The sequence below is a fragment of the Nicotiana sylvestris genome, chromosome 1 (genome assembly GCF_000393655.2).
Source record: "Nicotiana sylvestris chromosome 1, ASM39365v2, whole genome shotgun sequence".
NCBI classification, from domain to species: domain Eukaryota; kingdom Viridiplantae; phylum Streptophyta; class Magnoliopsida; order Solanales; family Solanaceae; genus Nicotiana; species Nicotiana sylvestris.
In genome coordinates this window covers 112,095,811-112,113,688 of record NC_091057.1, presented here as the reverse complement: position 1 = coordinate 112,113,688, position 17,878 = coordinate 112,095,811, and the positions used below count along the sequence as shown (strand labels likewise).

The following is a 17,878-nucleotide window of genomic DNA, read 5'->3' as shown; positions in this document are numbered from 1 at the left end:
AAAAAAGAAACTCAAAAGAGAAAAGAAAAAGAAGAACAAACTCCATGTGCATGGGAAAGAATGAATTTGAAACTTAATGTTAAAGGCTGAGTTCCTTGTGTAGAAACATTCACGGTATCAAGTAAATTTCCAGCAATGGATGACGGAGTTGTGTTTCCACACAATGAGGAAACTGGTTTTTAATGTTATAATAATCCAAATGGAAGTCCTCACTATATTTGCTTTAGCTTCATTAATCAAATATAGTAATGTTGAAGTCATCGTTGTAGAAGAAGAAAAAAGAAAATGAAGGAGGAGAAGGGTGAGGAGAAAAGGAGCTGAAGTTGTTTAAAAAATAGTTACAAGTTAAAAGTTTTTTAAAAAATGGGTATAGGTTAAATTCGGGCTACCAAATAACGCGTCCCGTACAATTTTTACGTATAAATGCATCATTCCATTGTATTGCTAATTGCGTGATTGATGATGGCTTCATTCGGTCCCCTCCCAAACATGAAAAATCCAACTAAGTATGAAGTTTCACTTTTGGTGGATTAATGGTCCCAGTAATTCGCTTTCCACCTTTCTTCCCTAACGAGATTCTTCCAGCAATTCTTCTTTAATTATTTCTTTTATTTTTTTCATCATACACCATTTCAGAATAGTAATATTAATCGGAGAAAATATTTACTCGTATCTAATTCTTACACCAAATTCCGATTATATGAGTTATAAATTAAAGTGGGAATATATCTCTCTTGAGCAATGTTAAGTGACAAAAATTTATATGCAAACACATGTTTAAAACAACCACATGTTTTAAATTTATTTTTTTCAGCCATATTTTACATTTTTTTGCTTGTCTCTCTCTCTCTATATATTATACTCCTCAAATTATGGTTGTGAATTCTAACTTGAAAAGAAAAATAAAAGAATTGAGAAGATATAATAATGCTCAATAAAAGGAATGAGGGAAGCTAAAATAAAAAATATTGGAAGGAAGGGAAAATTGGAAGATGAATCTTTTTCCCGGAGTTGGAACAACTTGTTCTTCCTGACCCAATTCAACGCCAAGAAATTTCTTGTCCCTACCATAAAGTATTCATATTTCCTGAAGAAAGCTGACTCACCACCCTGGTAGGAATTGCCAGATTTACATTTTCTGAATCCTTGTAATACAAGTTCTTTCCTCTAACGATGGTTCATAGGCGGATCTAGAACTTTTAGTACATGAGTGCACTACTAAAAAAGGAGAAATAAAGTATTATTAATCCCTTTTGATAAATAACTCAATTTTTAACCCAGTGTACCATTCAACTTTCTTAGAGCCTGGTGCCAACCGTTAATATTACACCAATTTTAAAAAATATATACATAAAATATCTAATTTTGGAAAAAGACCATGAGTTGACGTGCCCATGATCTCCTTATAAATCCAAATTCAATCATGCTCCGTCTACTATGTCCTTCACAAGGAAAATTAAAATAAGCTTAAGAGTGAAGCATAAACAAGAAGTATTCTTGTAGGTTGGACTTTTGCAGTCCCAGATAAAAGACTTTCACATGGGATCTAAAGCAGCACACTTTTTTGTAATCTTTACGGGGTTAGGAAATCATTTTTTTAATTCCAAAAAAGGATTTGGTCCACACATGTTTGAGATAAACCATATTCCAAAAAAGTATACCATAGAAGATTTTCCAATATATATCAAAAGGTGACTTTGAGGTTATCGTGACCAATCCAACTTATATTCCAATCATATCACAAGCATGCCTCAGGCTTTGGCATGGCCTCTTTAATTGAGTGGTCTTTTACTAGGATTTCCAAATGCGTCTTTCCAAACCTGCAACTTATAATATTCGTGATGTAAGTTTTGAATATATAAACATTATATTCAAACATACATTCATTCATTTATGGTATAATTTGGTTCCGATTAATAGCTGGATTGACTTTTGACGACCACACAAACACAATGACATTGAATTCGGATGAAAAAGTATGTTGATCCAGACCAGTGGCGAAGCTAGGAAATTCAATATTTGAACACCCTTTGCCAGTGAGTTATGCAGGGTGTTCGAAGTCTATTTTTTAATCATTAACAAGTAATATTTTACCTTATACATAGTATAATTTTCAATTGACCACCTTGGGCCAACATAACTTTGCCCCTGATCCAGACACTAGATAAGCACGTTGAATGAAAATGAGAGAGAGAGAGAGTTGAAAGGGAAATCGAACACAACATAGAAGCACTAGGTGATTTGAGTAGTCCAATACATGTCTAGTCGCGTGCAAGCTGGTTGTGACACCAGAATTATATATAAAAATAAACGGAAAGGGAAATTCTCAAGTGCATAGATGATTAAAATCAATCAGAAGCAGTCATGGATAGTATAGGCATAGCACTCAGATGCCATAAATATATATATTTCAAGAAGAAAGTGAACCCCATCAAACATAGATGTTACAGTCACTCACTTCGAGACATCAAAACTGCTTACAAAGATGAAGGGAAGAATAACATGGAATCAGATTGCAATACTAGTTGTCATTTGACCTGATTACCTTTTTGAACTACTGATACAATGACAGCTACATCGTCGCGCTTTCCACCAGTATACCCAACATAACCGGCTGCCTGAGCTGCATCAGCAAATGGACTTCTCCCTGAAGCAGAACTACCCACTTCGTGTACCCTTGTCGCCAAAACCTCCGCAATTTCCTGAAGAAGATTGCAATTACATACTAGAAATGTGGTTAAATTAGAGGGTAAATGTTGGAGGAGTACTCCTCTGTGGCTAAGCTGAATCTGGAAGCTTGCAGGTCAGAGATGAGCTGGGCTATTTGCATAACCTAGGTGAGGTTAGTGCTTCTCCATGTTGTGACATAAGTGTCCAAACTCGAAGCACTCGCTACACAATTTACTAGGAACTAAGACAATCTTTTCCAGCAAAAAAGTATCTTCTCCTTGTGTTTGGCTATAGTGGGAACCCCCATATCTAGAGCTTATGGTCTTAAGTTCCAACTCAAATCCAACAATGCACTTCTTGGCCATCTAGCCAACAAAAGAAGAGGGAACAGCTTTATAATAACATTATCGAAGCGGAACCCTGAAGCTCAGATATCCCTCGAACCTCTTTAATACCCTTCCTATGGCACAGGAGGAAGAACCATACCCTTTCATTCACTTACTATAGGCCAAGGAGCATAGATTCATTTTACTTTTATAAATGGAAAAAGAGACACAAGTCATGCATTCGACCTAGAGCCTTAGCCTTTCTTCACTATGTAAATAGAGGGCCACTAACCAGCCTTATTCTATTGATTCTGGAACTGCATTCATTATTTCTCTAGGAACAAGTTATTCCCTTTGTTTAACACCCAGAAAATAAGAAAATAAAATAAAATATAAGCAAAATAGCATAAGCACCTGAGGTCTTTTGTCAGCTGCCAATAACTTTGAGACGATTGACACTATTTCTTGATCATATAAGTTGTCAAATAGCGCATCTGTTGCAGTGACAATGACGTCACCCTCATCTAACTCTATCTTGTATTCCTGAAGCAAAGAGTGCAACACATAAGAAATGGAGTAATTTCTGAATGACAAGCTTGGGCGAAAGGGGCTAAAGAAACATATCTGAGATAGATGGCCTCATTAAATCTATGCACATACATACCTCCAGAAGTTGAGATGGATCATCACCTTTTTCAATTTGTATGGGCAAATTGAATTCATGAAGCATGGGTGATGACTTCCTATAAACGCTGCCATTCCTTACTATGATAAATCCAGAGTCGCCAACATTAGCCACATGAAGATCCTGTTAACAATAAATTACATTTCAAAACAAGTTCATGTGTGAATATACGTAAATACTCGTCATGATTTTTTCAGGTGTATAAGCACATTGACGGACTGGAAGACTATTCCACTAACATGTCAGCAATCAATATCCTTTAGCAAAGGTTTCTCACTGTATAGCATTACAAACTTCCTGGTAATCTTATCTTGCTTGTAATTGCACACATATGCTAATGATATCTTTCAGATCAAATTTTCGATTTAAAAGAAAGAAACCCATTAAAGTTAAATGATGCTGGCTGTTACTGCAGAACAAACTGGGATTTTTCTTTATGACTTGTTGACGACGAAAGCTATAGAAAGGAAAGAACATGATACTATAAAGAGTTCAAAGTGCTACTTTGGCTTAATTCAGTCATATGCCAATCCACTATGAAGATGCAAATATATAGGTGTGTGTGAGCTGAGGGTGCATTTTTTCGTTTCCAGGAAGGTATCATAAATAGTCAGCGTTGTGTAGCAGAAGACAGACAATTAATTTGGCAATGAATATACCTTTCCATCGAAATGAGCAATCAAAGCTGTTGAAGATCCAGGAGAATCTGTTTTTGAGACGCTCAGATTAAGGACTTGCTTCGGATCATTTAGTATATCATTGTCGCACTGAGAAACAATGGATTCACCATTTTGCATGAGTTCCTTGGCATATACTCCTGGATCACTCCCTGAGTAACAAAAGGCACATTCTCTTAAAATCGACATATACTAAAATGCTTCGGGAATTAATCATCATCAAGTTGGAAAATATAAACTTTTAAAATTCCATGGAACCTAATTCATGAATTCCAGACTGAACCTCAAGGAATACAAGTGCCATGTATGATAGAAAACAGAGTTAGAGAGCAATTACCTTCCAAGGACCAGGAACCAACTCCATCGGCTACACCTAGCCACTTTCCACAAGCAACAAAATATGCTTCATGTCCACCTGTCAATGCCTGGTTAATTTATTTTTTTCGAATTACTTACTCATAAAATCATGATGCTTATTGACTACAAAAAGAAGAATAACCAATATCTTCTGACATATATCCAAAATCAATTTTAATGAATAAACATTAACTTTGTTTGAAATTTCAAATCTTTGTATATATTAAAAGCTGAACTACATTTTTATGCATCTTAATAGTAGAAATACCATAAAACTAAATGCAACCTCATGACTAAGTGGTCACTTTTAACTTCAGAAAGTGAAAATTATAAGAAAGGCATATATCTGAAATACCTTGGATGGATATTCCAGCAAAGTAGCACCAGAAGACAGAATTAATTCAGCTGGTATAGCTTCCTTGCTGTTGAAAATGAGAGATCATTGGACATTAGATGCATTGCTACTCATTCAAAGTAAATTTAAGGACATTACCTTGCTAATTTTTTATGATGTATTGACCCCTAAAGTATAAGATTCAAACGTATTAACAGGTACAGCATTTGTATTCAAAAGGGGGTTTGTTAGGGATTTAACATGTGAGTTGCTCTAGAAGAGCACAACTATAGTACTAAAGTGGCATCGGTAAAACGTACACAGAATAACTCTAACATCACAAGTATTTAATGAGTTTAGTGACATATGCATCTAGAGAATTTAGAATATGTATACATGTTATATCCAAGAAAAATAATATCCAATATATTAGCAAGATACCTGCTGCCTATGACTTCTGAAGATCTATCCTCAACCACTTCATAACCAGATATTTCCCCCACCTCACTGTTTTCTGCATTTTCTTCTTTTTCTGCTTCCACGGATAAGTTAGGCAGATTTTCTTCTGGCTGAGAAAACCATAGAATAGAATAAATAATAGCTGCAGTTTGCTGGAAGAATTAGTTCATTTTGCTCTCAAACAAAATTATAGGACAGTGATTAATGTTAAAGTAGCACAAGATGGCTTGAATCATCATTGCGTTGCGGAACATGTATTTTGTGATACTTAAATCATCATTGCACTGGGGAAATAATAAAGTTCTCAAGAGCCTGTTTGTTAAATGCTGCATGCGAAAAAACCTGTAGTAGCATTAAATACAAGTTTACCATATCTAGTTGTGCTTGAAGATCAGTCTTATGGTAGTTAAACTCAGAAAGGAATCTCGCAAAGGAGCATATCACATCCATAACTAGAATAAATAGGAATGTAATGAATATGCTGCTTCAAAATGTGGTAATAGCCACATATTCCACAATATACAGCTTTCTATATTGAATGCTTATTACCTAATAGACAATTACTACATCAGCCAAATAATATTTGATACACATATTACTGACCATGAGTCCTAACTAATCAGTTTGGGTGGTTTCATGCGATCCAAGATAAGATTACAAAATACAGGAAGAAGGAGCAAGCAGAGCACTATAATGCACACATAATTTACCATATCAAATCTTATGATAGGTAGATAGAACTCACCGGTAATGGATTTTCACCTTCATTGGACTCCGATATTAGGTTGTGATCAACTTCCTGATCAAGAACTGGTTCAGCCTCCTGCTTAGGAGAAGGAGGCATTACTACAATCACATTAGCTTCATCACTATCCTTGAAAGTACCATTTTGGGAAGCCTGATCCTCAGCATCTGCAGAGAAATTAGTCAGCTCGGTTTGATCATCATTCTCCAAATTAAGGACTTGGGCACTCTGGTCTTCAGCATCCATAGACAAATGAATCTCTGGACTAATTTCTTCAACAACAGTTTCAGTATTCCCCAGATTAATTTCCTCACTAACACTCTCCGCGGGCTCTTCCATTATAGGATCAACATTTTCAGATATTTGTTCTATCTGTTGGGCAGTTTCACTATCAATGTCCACTGCGTGAACTTCAGTTGAAGCAGCACCATTTTCCATCAAGCCAATTGAATCAACACCGTGATCCTTGTCACTGCAATTCTCTATCAATTGACCTGAACCTTCTCCCTCAGATTCTTCAATTTCTTCAGCGTTAAGCGGGTCAGAATATTCAGGCATTGCTGCAGGTGAACCTACAAAAGGTGATTTTTCATCATCCACTTCTTCAAATGATTGCTTCTCACTCGATTGACCCTTCATTTCTTCCTCAACTTCCAAAGAAGGAAAGGAATTCTCTGGTGGTGGAATTGAAGCTTCACTATCATCTTTCTTTTCCAAAATCTCGTTAAATGATTCCTCAGTTGACTGACCCTTCATTTCTTCTTCAACTTCCAAAGAAGGAAAACCATTCTCTGTTGGTGGAATTGAAGTTTCACTATCATCTTGCTTTTCCAAAATCTCCTCAACAAGTCCAGCATTTTCAACATGGACTTCAGCTACAGATTGATCTTGAATTCCTACAGGTGAAATTAAACCAATTTCATATGTGGATTCTTCGACTAAATTATCACTCAATCCAGTCTCTCTTTCCACAAAACCACTCCTTGTGTTGTTAGTTACTACTGATTCAGAGACTCCAGCATCAATAGCAACAGTCACAGACTGACCCTTGGCTTTTCTCTCTACATTCTTGACAATGACTTCTCTCTCATTATCACCATCCATAACTTTCACTACACTAAATTCCTCCTCCTCCTCCTCACTATCCCTTTCCACCTCTTCAACCCCCAAAAGGGGTTCCTCCAATTCATCCTCTTTTGCAAGCTCACTTGGGTCCCCGAACCGAAACAGTAGACTTCCATCCGAATGCTCTGCCACAACAAAACATCAAAACCCCACAAATTTGAAAAAGCAATAAACCTCAAATGTAACACAAAGAACTTATCTTTATCAAAAAATAATGTATAAGAATAAAAGGTTAGGAAGGATTATAGGTAAATAAACATACCATGGGTGGCGATGACATCAAGATTTGGAGAAGTGGGTGTGGAGCAAAAAGCAATGTGAAGTGGTTTTGTTCTTCTCCTTCTTCTGACTAGAGTTGGGTTGTGAAGGGAAACAAGTCGGAATGACTTTTGAGTAGAAAAATAGGTGGCGAAGAATTGAGAACCTGTCATACAGCGAGCATCAGGGAATTTGCACAGAGGATCAGCCATAACTACAAGAACAAATGCTCTTACATCTAAGATTAATTTAGTTAAGCGAGGAGTTGTTTTTTTGTGGACAGAGGCTGGTGTCTTTTCTGGGTACAGATGATGATCGTTATTTTCTGTTTCTGTTTTTACCCGGGAAATGCCCTTGGGCTTCCTTAGAAACTCTCAAATAGATTCTCAGTTGCTATATGGGCCGCACACCCAAAGGAGATCTTTGCTATTGCATTGTGAAAATTGGAAAAAATTGCCCGGTCCTATTTGGTCGCCCCCATTTAACCTATACCTATTTTTTTTAAATTTTTTTAACTTGTACCCACTTTTTAAATAACTTCAGCCCTCTTTCTCCTCCTCTTCTCCTCCTTTGTTTTCTTCTTCAAGTTACAAAACAAATTGGTATTTATCTCCAGAAGCAACACTGCTTTAGTTATAAGGTCAATTTTTTTTAATTGAACAGTTCGGCAGTTGTACTTCTGCTCCAAATTTATAACAAATTAATCTTAGAAAAAAGTTTAAGTTACCAGTAGGGTTTGATTTGGAGTGCTCACTGTTGGAAAGCATTTTTGTAAGGCAATTACTTCTATTCAAACATTTCTGCACAAACTTTGTGAAACCCAAGCCAGGTCGAGCAAAATGAGACAAGAGGGAGTGCTATATTCTCTAACTAATATATCACAAAATTCATTCTTGGAAGCTACAGTGAAAAGGCACAGAAAGATTAATAGGAGATGATTTTACATTTTCAGAGTTGGTATATTTGTTCAAGAGAAAGCTTCATTTTATCCCATTGATTTACAAGAAAAGAAAGAATTGCTTTCTTATATTCAATGCTTAATTTGAAAAGAAGGAAAGACTTTTTCCTTACTTAGAACTTGGGAGGCATCAACAGAGGAACTGCAGTCATCTTTCCAGCGTCTTCGTTTTTTTTTTAAGTAACATGTACTATAAATGATTGGTAGAAAACCATCTCTGGATGTCAGTGGACGAAGATCTGTCACTTCATTTAGCAAGGAACAAGATCTCCCAGTTACAACACAGAGAGCTGAAGTTTCCAGTTACAACACAAAAACTTCAGCTCTAGAGCTGAAGTTTCCAGTTCCAACACAAAAACTTCAGCTCTAGAGCTGAAGTTTCCCAGTTCCAACACAAAAACTTCAGCTCTAGAACTGAAGTTTCCCAGTTCCAAAACAAACACTTTAGCTCTAGAGCTGAACTTCAGACCCAGCTACTAGAATGCTGAAGTTTTGCATGATTGCCTTTGCTACTTCAGCCCCGTGTACTGAAGTTATGCGAAAAAGCGAGTACGCTTGCAATTCTTTTTGCAAAGCGGGCACAAGTTAAAACGTGACACAAAAAGCGGGTATAAATGAAAATGCCCCTGAAAATTGTGAAGTATCTCTTTCTTTTCTTCCATCCATTTTTGGTACAATATGGAATTTACTAGGAGTATGTTTTAGTATGTTTAACTTACACACACTGACAGTATAAATAATTTTCACATTATTCAGTCACTTGTACTATTTGTTATAGTCAATAATCCGTCTTCATTTCAAGATTACAAATTCCTCATTTTATGAAGAGTTACCTGCCGATATACTATATGTGTATACCATATTAATTTTTTTTATGCAGGGTTACCAGCCGATATACTAAATATTTTTGGTGATACACTATATGTGTGTATATGTTAGCTCTATTTTTGGGCGGATTCACATTTGATTATTATTCGCAGACATTCTTTTCAATATATGAATATGAAGTCAAATTCAGCTATACTTGGGATTGAAGTGTTGTAGGTGTTAAATATTCTTTAAAAAAAAAAAAAAACAGAATATACAAGTAAAAGTGAGGAGTATACAATCACATCCTTCTCTCTTAGAATTACTAGCACTTAATTGAGTTGCCCCAAGACTTTCTAGGTGGTAAGTTCATGGGTTACATTTTTCAAGTGTCGTCATGAGTAATGTTACTATGTGTAGAGACACTAATTATGAAAACTATGGCTGTTGTTCACAAATTTAAAGTACTAGTGCTTATATTAACCATAAGCAACTTTCACATTAGCTAAAGAACTAAGTGGAAGCTATGATGTTCAATATCTTATAATAAACACAACTTATGAACAACATTTGTCGCAACAAACAAGAACGAGATTATCTGTTGTCCAGGCATTTGAGAGGTTGGAAAGAGGGGCAGTGCAGACAAAGAATCAAAACTAAAGGAGAAGAAGTGTCCACGTGGATGGTACAAAAAGGGAAATAGAGATGTAACCCAACACCTCATTGGTCCGAAATCTATCCACCAGAGATCTCTGATTTCATCTGCAGATTTCATCCATCCTACTTGGCTCCTTTCAACGTCCCCTTTTGATCTCATACTCTTATAACCAGGAATCTCACTTCTTTCTTCCAAAGTAGAAACAACCATCCACAACATTGCATTGTAGCTTACTACTGTCATTCTATTCTACACATAAGAAATAGGCATGGCTACAACATCTGCTGCATTGCTGAATGGCTTGAGCTCCTCTTTCTTGACTGGTGGCAAGAAAAGTCAGGCCTTGTTGGGTGCTCCAGTTGCCGCCAGAGTTGGTGGTCTTGCCACTCCCAAGAGGTTCATTGTGGTGGCTGCTGCTCCTAAGAAATCTTGGCTTCCTGGTGTTAAAGGTGGTGGCAATTTTGTTGACCCCGAGTGGCTCGATGGCTCGTAAGTTCACCTTATATCTCCCGACCCTCAACTCCGTAGAGATGAATCAAGGATTTAAAATTAGTGCAACATGTATATATGCTTCGAGTAGAAAGCTTGAACCCTGAATTTGCTCTGCCTGAATCTCTACTAATATCCTCCCCCCCCCCCCCCCCCAGTTTCATTCTTTTGCAAAGGCTTAACCGTATTTGAACTTGCAGGCTCCCTGGTGACTATGGTTTTGACCCACTTGGTCTTGGAAAGGACCCTGCATTCTTGAAATGGTACAGAGAAGCAGAGCTCATTCACGGCAGATGGGCAATGGCTGCAGTATTGGGCATCTTTGTTGGTCAAGCCTGGAGTGGCATTCCGTGGTTCGAGGCTGGTGCTGACCCCGGTGCTATTGCACCTTTCTCTTTTGGCTCACTTCTTGGTACTCAGCTTCTCCTCATGGGGTGGGTTGAGAGCAAAAGGTGGGTGGACTTCTTCAACCCTGAGTCTCAGTCAGTAGAATGGGCCACTCCATGGTCCAAGACTGCCGAAAACTTTGCCAACTTCACTGGAGAACAAGGTTACCCTGGTGGCAAATTCTTCGATCCCTTGGGCTTAGCTGGTACACTTCAGGACGGTGTTTATATCCCCGACACAGAGAAGCTTGAGAGACTAAAGGTTGCTGAGATCAAGCATGCTAGACTTGCTATGTTAGCCATGTTAATTTTCTACTTTGAGGCCGGGCAAGGGAAGACACCCCTTGGAGCTCTTGGTTTGTAAGGGATTTCGTATTATTAAACATTTCATTGTAAAGAGTCACTGGATGTAGAAAGAAGAAACCAAAGCTTGGATTTGTCTCTCCAAGCTTTTCCCCTTGAGAAAGTTTAAATTCTTCCCTTGAGACAGTTTATCATCTTACATAATTATATACTTCAAGAAAACATTTAAGATTGCTCTGGCCCAAGTATTACAGTATAACAATTGTAACAATACAGAGGCAGAGACATGGTAGTAAAAATTCCAATCAAATGATTCAAGAATCCTGACTTAACATCTGAAGAACCTAGTTCAAGAATGAGCATAGTCTGCAGTTTCAATTGATAATTTGATCAAAATGCGGCAAAAACCTTCACAACAACATAATTCAACCAGGAAGGCAGCATTGTCAGTGAGCTGCAGCCTTCTGGGGTTACAAGAGCAATATCTCATACAACAAGAATTAGAATTGTCATAAAAATGCACAGAAGGACAAAGAGACCTTTGCTCACAGATATAGGAAATACGCATTCATCCTGAATGTAACAAACCATTTCGTTTAGCTTTGGCAAGGACAGAAACCAAAAGCTCATAGAACTACTCATCAGATGATCATTTTATTAGATTCCTTAGTTTAACATAAATGGGTTGTGGGGCAAGATGGAGGGAGAAAACTGATCAAGGTGCCAGAAAGTTGCCTAGCAACGGACTTGTAGCTGCACATATTTACTCGCTGCTTGTAGCCATCAAGAACTCACCCTCACAAACCACATCCCCTACTAGATATGCCTTTCCTTCCATCTTTATTATTCCAAACCATTTTTGCAGCTTGATCAGTGCCATTCTCATTTTTTTTATAAGGTTAAGATTTTATTGCTAAGGTACCAAGATGGTACGAACTAGTACATCACTCAGACAGAAGCCAAAAAGAAGCAAACTACTACATCCTTCTTCCTAATAAATCCAGAAAATCCATATACTGATCAAGATTCACTAACAGATTGCTTTTACACCAAAAGTAAAGATTATATAAACATCTATTTTTAGTCATAGAAATATGTTCCTTTTCAAGATCAGTGTCATTCTCATTACCAAGGTATTTCCAGCCACCACTTATGTTGTTCGGACTCTCCGAAAATGTCGTCAGGTGTGTGTCGAATACTCCAAAAGTAGTACATTTTTGGAGGATCCGACACGGGTGCGGCAACATTTTGGAGAGTCCTCGCAACATAGGCCATCACTGGCTTCCTGAACCACCTTACTTTGTCTTTCCAGCTAAGAAGAAGTTCACTCTGGAGCCCGACCCTTCAGGTTACATTCATAACCGAGCCACCAGCTTGGGTAAGAGTAACTCGTAAAAATTAAGGACTTCACCTATCTGTTCGATAACGACATGAAGCAACACTCATTGAAGAAAGTTCAGAACTATCATCAATTAAATTAGCATTGGCCTTAAAATCTGAAGTTGGTAATAAGACACCAAATTTATCCAATTACTTCGATTTTAAAAAGAGGAACTCTAAACATGCCACACTCAACAAGACAAGACCACTGAACCAACAGAAATGCACATTCAGTATCAGTCATGGAATGAAGAAACAAGTCATATACATACCTCAACCATGAGAACACCGCGCATGATAGCTCAGGGAAATGCCCAAGAAAGAAGTTATTATTGATAGTCATATTCATTATAGCCATAGGTGACACCCCGGATTCTATTCAATCACTCTACCCACTAGAACAAACAGGTAAACTGAAAATAATGCAGCCCTCATCAGTAAATCAATCACATTGCTGAAACAAATGAATCAACCAACTATGCCTTATGTCAATCTTTCCTTTTTAGTCTTGAAATATGTAGTTAGAAGAAAAAATCAACTACACCTCAATCCCGAACTAGTTGGGGCGGGTATAGAAGTCCTACATATCCATTCAACTCTATTCGAGTCCATTTCATTCCAACATTAACTAATTTGTCATTTCAAGTCAATAATGAAACAAATTAAGCACATTTTTACAAACAGATAACAAATGCAAACCGATGGGGGCAAAATCTCGGAATCTGAATACTTCCATCACACTAGGAAATGCTGGGTACCCTAATAAGCAAATCAAAATTGCAAACATTTGAAGGAGCTAAAGAGCGTGCGTATGAAGGGAAAAAAAAAGCAAATAAATGGATTAATACATTACTCAATTCAATTGGGGTTTCAGTTTTTGGCATCATATTCTACCACTGGGCAAAGGAAGGGAGGAATTCTCAAAGCCCTTTTGATAACTGAGAGTGGAGAAGATAGATGTGATACAGCCATAGATGAGATGGCATCATAGTTTAGGATTTTAGGCGACCGTTCAAGTGGGAGTTGCGACTTGAAGAGAAGTATGGTGCGACACTTGAATAACTGAAGAAGTTGAACAACGAATATACTTGGCGGACAGTTTTTTATTTTATTTTAAATTTGAACATTTTTTAAGCTAGACTAGATATCTTGAGATTAAGGCACGGTTATTCTTGCTACTTGTTACACATTGTTTTAAGTAAAGATGCAAAGATTAGAATGAGGATTACATACTCATTTCCTTTAAATAAAAAAATACAGATGAAAATAAGGATTACATACTCATTTCCTTTCCTTTTTCTTTTTGTTTTACACATTTCCGTTTCTCTCTTAGAGCCTGTTTCGCCAAGCTTCTAGGAGCCAAAAAAATACTTTTTGAAAAATTTAAGGTGTTTGGCCAAAATAAAAAAGTACTTCTTAGCAGCAGCAGAAGTAGTTTTTCTGCGAAGAAGCTACAAATTCTAGCTCCTTCCAAAAAGCAGAAGCAGAAAGTTAATTTATTCAAGACAAAAATAACCTTACAATAAATTTATATATTTCAAATTATCCCTCATTAATTTAATTGTCCTTTCCTTTTTCTTTTCCTTTCCTTTTTTTTTCTGCTATACATTTATTCTCTTTTTTATTTTAATCAAATTTTTATTCTCTTTCTCCTATTCTTAAGAGTAGTTTTTAAATTTATATTGAAGATATATTTAAATTATCATGTAAATAATAAGTAATACCAAACACTCAATATTATTACTTTGGAATAACTATATTTTATATTAATTAGAATTTTTAATTTATATTTTTACTTTACGTTTTATATTTTAACTGAATTCTTTTCTAATAAATGTTTAAATTTATTTTTCTTTTCTAAATAGTACTAATCACTACATGAACCTTTACTGTCCTTTTTCGTAATTTGATACTTAAAAGTGCTTTTTTAAAAGATTGGCCAAACACGATGAACTTCCAAAAAGCACTACTCAAATGAATCGGCCAAACACAAACTACTTATTTTGCAAAAATACTTTTTCGTTAAGCACTTTTAATAAAAGCACTTTTCAAAAGTAAATAGTTTTTGGTAACTTGGCCAAACGGGCTCTTAGAACCAAATGTATGCCTGAGTTAGCCTGAGACTTCTAGTTTATAAGTTCATGGGTCGTATTTTGCTAGTGTTTCCATCATGAGTAATGTTTATTACTAATTATGAAAATAGATGTTTACCCGTAAACGGTACAATGAAATTTATAACGTGGTTTATAGATAATCGAATCGATTTGATCCCAAAATGATAAATAAAATGTAAGACTTAACATTAAAATCGATATAAGATAGTGAATAGCCTGATTCCGGGAGCGGAGCTTCCAAAGACAGTATAGCAATATTAATAAGCAAGAAATGAAATGTTATTGGGCTTTTAAATAGTGTATAACATAAGTTTGTCAGAAAATTCGTGTCCCTACAATGGTTGTTGAAATTATTATTAATAGTTGCACCTAGGGAACAAAGTCCTAGAATCAACCTCCTCTTAAATGACAATTATGGGGACCATTGAAGAGTGTGTAACGACAGGCTATGAATGCTAGAATTCTCTATAACGGACTATGTATTTAATATTGCAGAATATTCTTCATTGAATACTACTGGGTGTTAGGCACTCGTCTGTCTTCACTAGCAATCTTCCCTTCGAGGGCTCTCCGGTGGTAACCGAAGCTGCTGCACCTGGTCTTGATTTTCACATGTCTCACTTTTCGTCTTTCTCTGGTTCAATGTGACGCTCTATTATATGAGTATTTAATATGAACCGATTTTATCCTATGCAGATAGTCTTCCTGCTTTACGGTGGCACATCTTTGTATCATCGGGAAGTTGGAGAAGATACCTTTCTTGGCAAAATTTTTTTTGACCCCCCTCTGAAAAATTTCTCACGCTTGATTAGACGCACGTCTCTTCGCTTTTAATATCCCGAACACGCGTCATCCCATGATTTAGCAATACTTTCGTCAATTTTCGAGGTAATCATGGCCATGATTTTAGCCATCGATTCCTTTACTTGTACGTTTCATCCTTATTCTTTTACATTTCACAGTTTTTCAAATCTCTCTCAACTTCTTTGCATCCAACTTTTTCTGGTTTTCACTCCTCTTTAATCTTCTTCTTCTTCTTCTTCTTCTTCTTCAAAGAACTCTTATTTTCATCTGCTAACCATGTCCTCTTCTTCCAAAAATTCAAGCTCTTCAAAGAAGAAAGAAAGCACCAATAATGCTGCTCCTCCTACAGTGAGCACAATTATCCCCAAAAAGCTCAATACAACCAAGGATTTTGAGGAGAAATTTCCTTCTGCTAACTCCGGCACATGGGTTGTTGGTGTCTACCCTTCTTCCATCCGCCCTTCTAGCATTCCTACTGTAAAGTAAGATTGTAGTTGCATGATTTGAACATCATCGCTCCTGATATGGCGGAGCGTGTAATTTTTCCCAAGAAGGATTTTACATATGTTTACATGTATTCCTTCACTTTGGTCCCATTCTCATTGAGCGGGGGACTTGACTCTATAATCTTGGAGTTTTGCTTCCATTATCAAGCTTGCTTGGCAGAGCTAGGCCCTTCTGTGTGGCGGATAATAGCTTGTCTTGGCGCCTATGCTAGGAGACGGGGGAAGAGCTCTCCCTGGCTCGAATGATGAACCTTTACTCCCCCAAGATTTTCCGTGGGGGAATGATAAACTTCAGCAAACATGGTCACCATGCTTTGCTCTCCAGCATGGATGATGATAATGATCGTGGATGGATGGAGCAGTTCGTTGATGCTTCCTCCAGATCTAATGTCTCTATCAACTAAATTCTCTTTTCTTCACCGGATTGATACTAGCTTACCTACTCCTGCTCCTACCTAATCCAAGAGGGCCGATGCCCGATTCCCCGACCCACGAAAGGCGAACAACATGCTTTGCAAACAAATATAATATCCCTTACCCCTTTGAGTCGTCATAAGCTAGAAAGCGTACCAGCTGTTTGAGTCACGAAAGGAACAAGCAACAGATTGATTAAGCGCTAACACACTCAAGCCTGTAGTGTTAGCCTCGCGCAGGCGATCCAATAAGAAGATAAAGAAAATAGATGAGAAGATAATGGGCAAAGGACTTTGGTCGTTGTTTTGGTCGAACACTCTCTTTTCTTTGTCCAATTCCGTCTTACCAAACAAAACTGACTTCTTACCAGCCCGTGAAGGGTTGAAAGGCTGGACTAGATGTCACACCTCCTTTTTACCTACACCCCCGGAAGGGAGTATATAAGGGAGTTTTTTCCAATTAAAGGACAATCGAAAAGAGATTATTTTATTAAAAATTCAGAGTCGCCACTTGGGATAATTTATGGTGTCCCAAGTCACCGGTTTAAATCCCAAATCGAGGAAAAGATTGACTTTGTATTACAGTCCGCGAACCAGAAATCTGGGTAAGGAATTTTGTTAACCCGGAAGAAGGTGTTAGGCATTCCCGAGTTCCGTGGTTCTAGCACGGTCGCTCAACTGTTATAATTGGCCTATTATCTGATTTTAATACATGTTTTAGCCTATGGTTCATTTTTAACTTAAACCGCTTTTATTCATTTTTTAAAGAAAATTGCAACATTATTAGAACACGTCTCGAACCACGTCACATAAATGCATCCGTGATTTTGACATATTTTAACATCGTTGAGATTTGGATTTGGGTCGCATAAATGCGCACCCGAATTTAGGAATGTAATATTATTAAACTAACGCGCCCTAGCAATTACGATTTTGCAACTTTGCGAGGGCCATGGAAATCTGCTAAATGGCGCACCTCGAATTCTAGGGGTCAAAACGAAGCTAGTCAAAACGAGGGCCATGCAATTGTTATTTGTTCACGCACCTCGACTTCCAATTTTAAAAGGGAATTTCAACTATACTTAGAGGGCCATAAAATATTTGATTTCGAATGGCACGTTTCCACTAATTAAATTAACTAAATAAGATTTAAGGGAATTATAGCTACTTGTTAAAACATAGATAAATTTAAATTGTGAATCTAAAGGGGCTAAGACTAAGTGAAAATTACTTCATTTTGTTTCAAAACTTGGGCTCGGCCTAACGTGAGGCCCAGTGACCCAGCGAGCCTAAACAAGAAGCTCCCTTTGAAGCATGCTCAAGTCAAGTGTCATAAAGGTTGCGAATCGAACCCATGCAACAACAAAATCGACAGATTCAGAATGGTCCGCAAGATAAGATTGCCGGTTAATTGAATACAACGA

At 37.1% G+C, this 17,878-nt stretch overlaps 2 protein-coding genes across 3 annotated transcripts; one reads left to right on the top strand and one right to left on the bottom strand.

The window, feature by feature from the left end:
* Window positions 1-1,691: 1,691 nt before the first annotated feature.
* Window positions 1,692-7,987, bottom strand: LOC104242415 (probable protein phosphatase 2C 62). Of its 2 annotated transcripts, XM_070166947.1 has the most exons (10): window positions 7,641-7,987; window positions 6,254-7,503; window positions 5,491-5,618; window positions 5,071-5,137; window positions 4,696-4,783; window positions 4,341-4,510; window positions 3,661-3,804; window positions 3,411-3,539; window positions 2,546-2,702; window positions 1,692-1,820 (listed from the first exon to the last, which is right to left on the bottom strand). In XM_070166947.1, the coding sequence occupies exons 1-10, from the start codon at window positions 7,846-7,848 to the stop codon at window positions 1,792-1,794; spliced, it is 2,370 nt and encodes a 789-aa protein (XP_070023048.1). In that variant the 5' UTR covers window positions 7,849-7,987; the 3' UTR covers window positions 1,692-1,791. The 2 variants fall into 2 exon arrangements, with proteins under 2 accessions (XP_070023048.1, XP_009795764.1); XM_009797462.2 differs by lacking the exon at window positions 1,692-1,820 and having other exon boundaries at window positions 2,368-2,702; window positions 7,641-7,955.
* Window positions 7,988-10,053: 2,066 nt separating this feature from the next.
* On the top strand, window positions 10,054-11,470 carry LOC104242417 (chlorophyll a-b binding protein CP24 10A, chloroplastic). The gene is made up of 2 exons (XM_009797464.2): window positions 10,054-10,548; window positions 10,749-11,470. The coding sequence occupies exons 1-2, from the start codon at window positions 10,328-10,330 to the stop codon at window positions 11,296-11,298; spliced, it is 771 nt and encodes a 256-aa protein (XP_009795766.1). The 5' UTR covers window positions 10,054-10,327; the 3' UTR covers window positions 11,299-11,470.
* The last annotated feature ends 6,408 nt before the right edge of the window (window positions 11,471-17,878 follow it).

Coding starts and splice junctions, on each gene's coding strand:
- LOC104242415 (XM_070166947.1), bottom strand. CDS start 7,848: ATGGCTGATCCTCTGTGCAAATTCCCTGATGCTCGCTGTATGACAGGT. Junction 7,504..7,640: donor TGATGTCATCGCCACCCATG/GTATGTTTATTT, acceptor TTGTTGTGGCAG/AGCATTCGGATGGAAGTCTA. Junction 3,805..4,340: donor TTGCTCATTTCGATGGAAAG/GTATATTCATTG, acceptor TATTGTTAACAG/GATCTTCATGTGGCTAATGT.
- LOC104242417 (XM_009797464.2), top strand. CDS start 10,328: ATGGCTACAACATCTGCTGCATTGCTGAATGGCTTGAGCTCCTCTTTC. Junction 10,549..10,748: donor CCCGAGTGGCTCGATGGCTC/GTAAGTTCACCT, acceptor TTGAACTTGCAG/GCTCCCTGGTGACTATGGTT.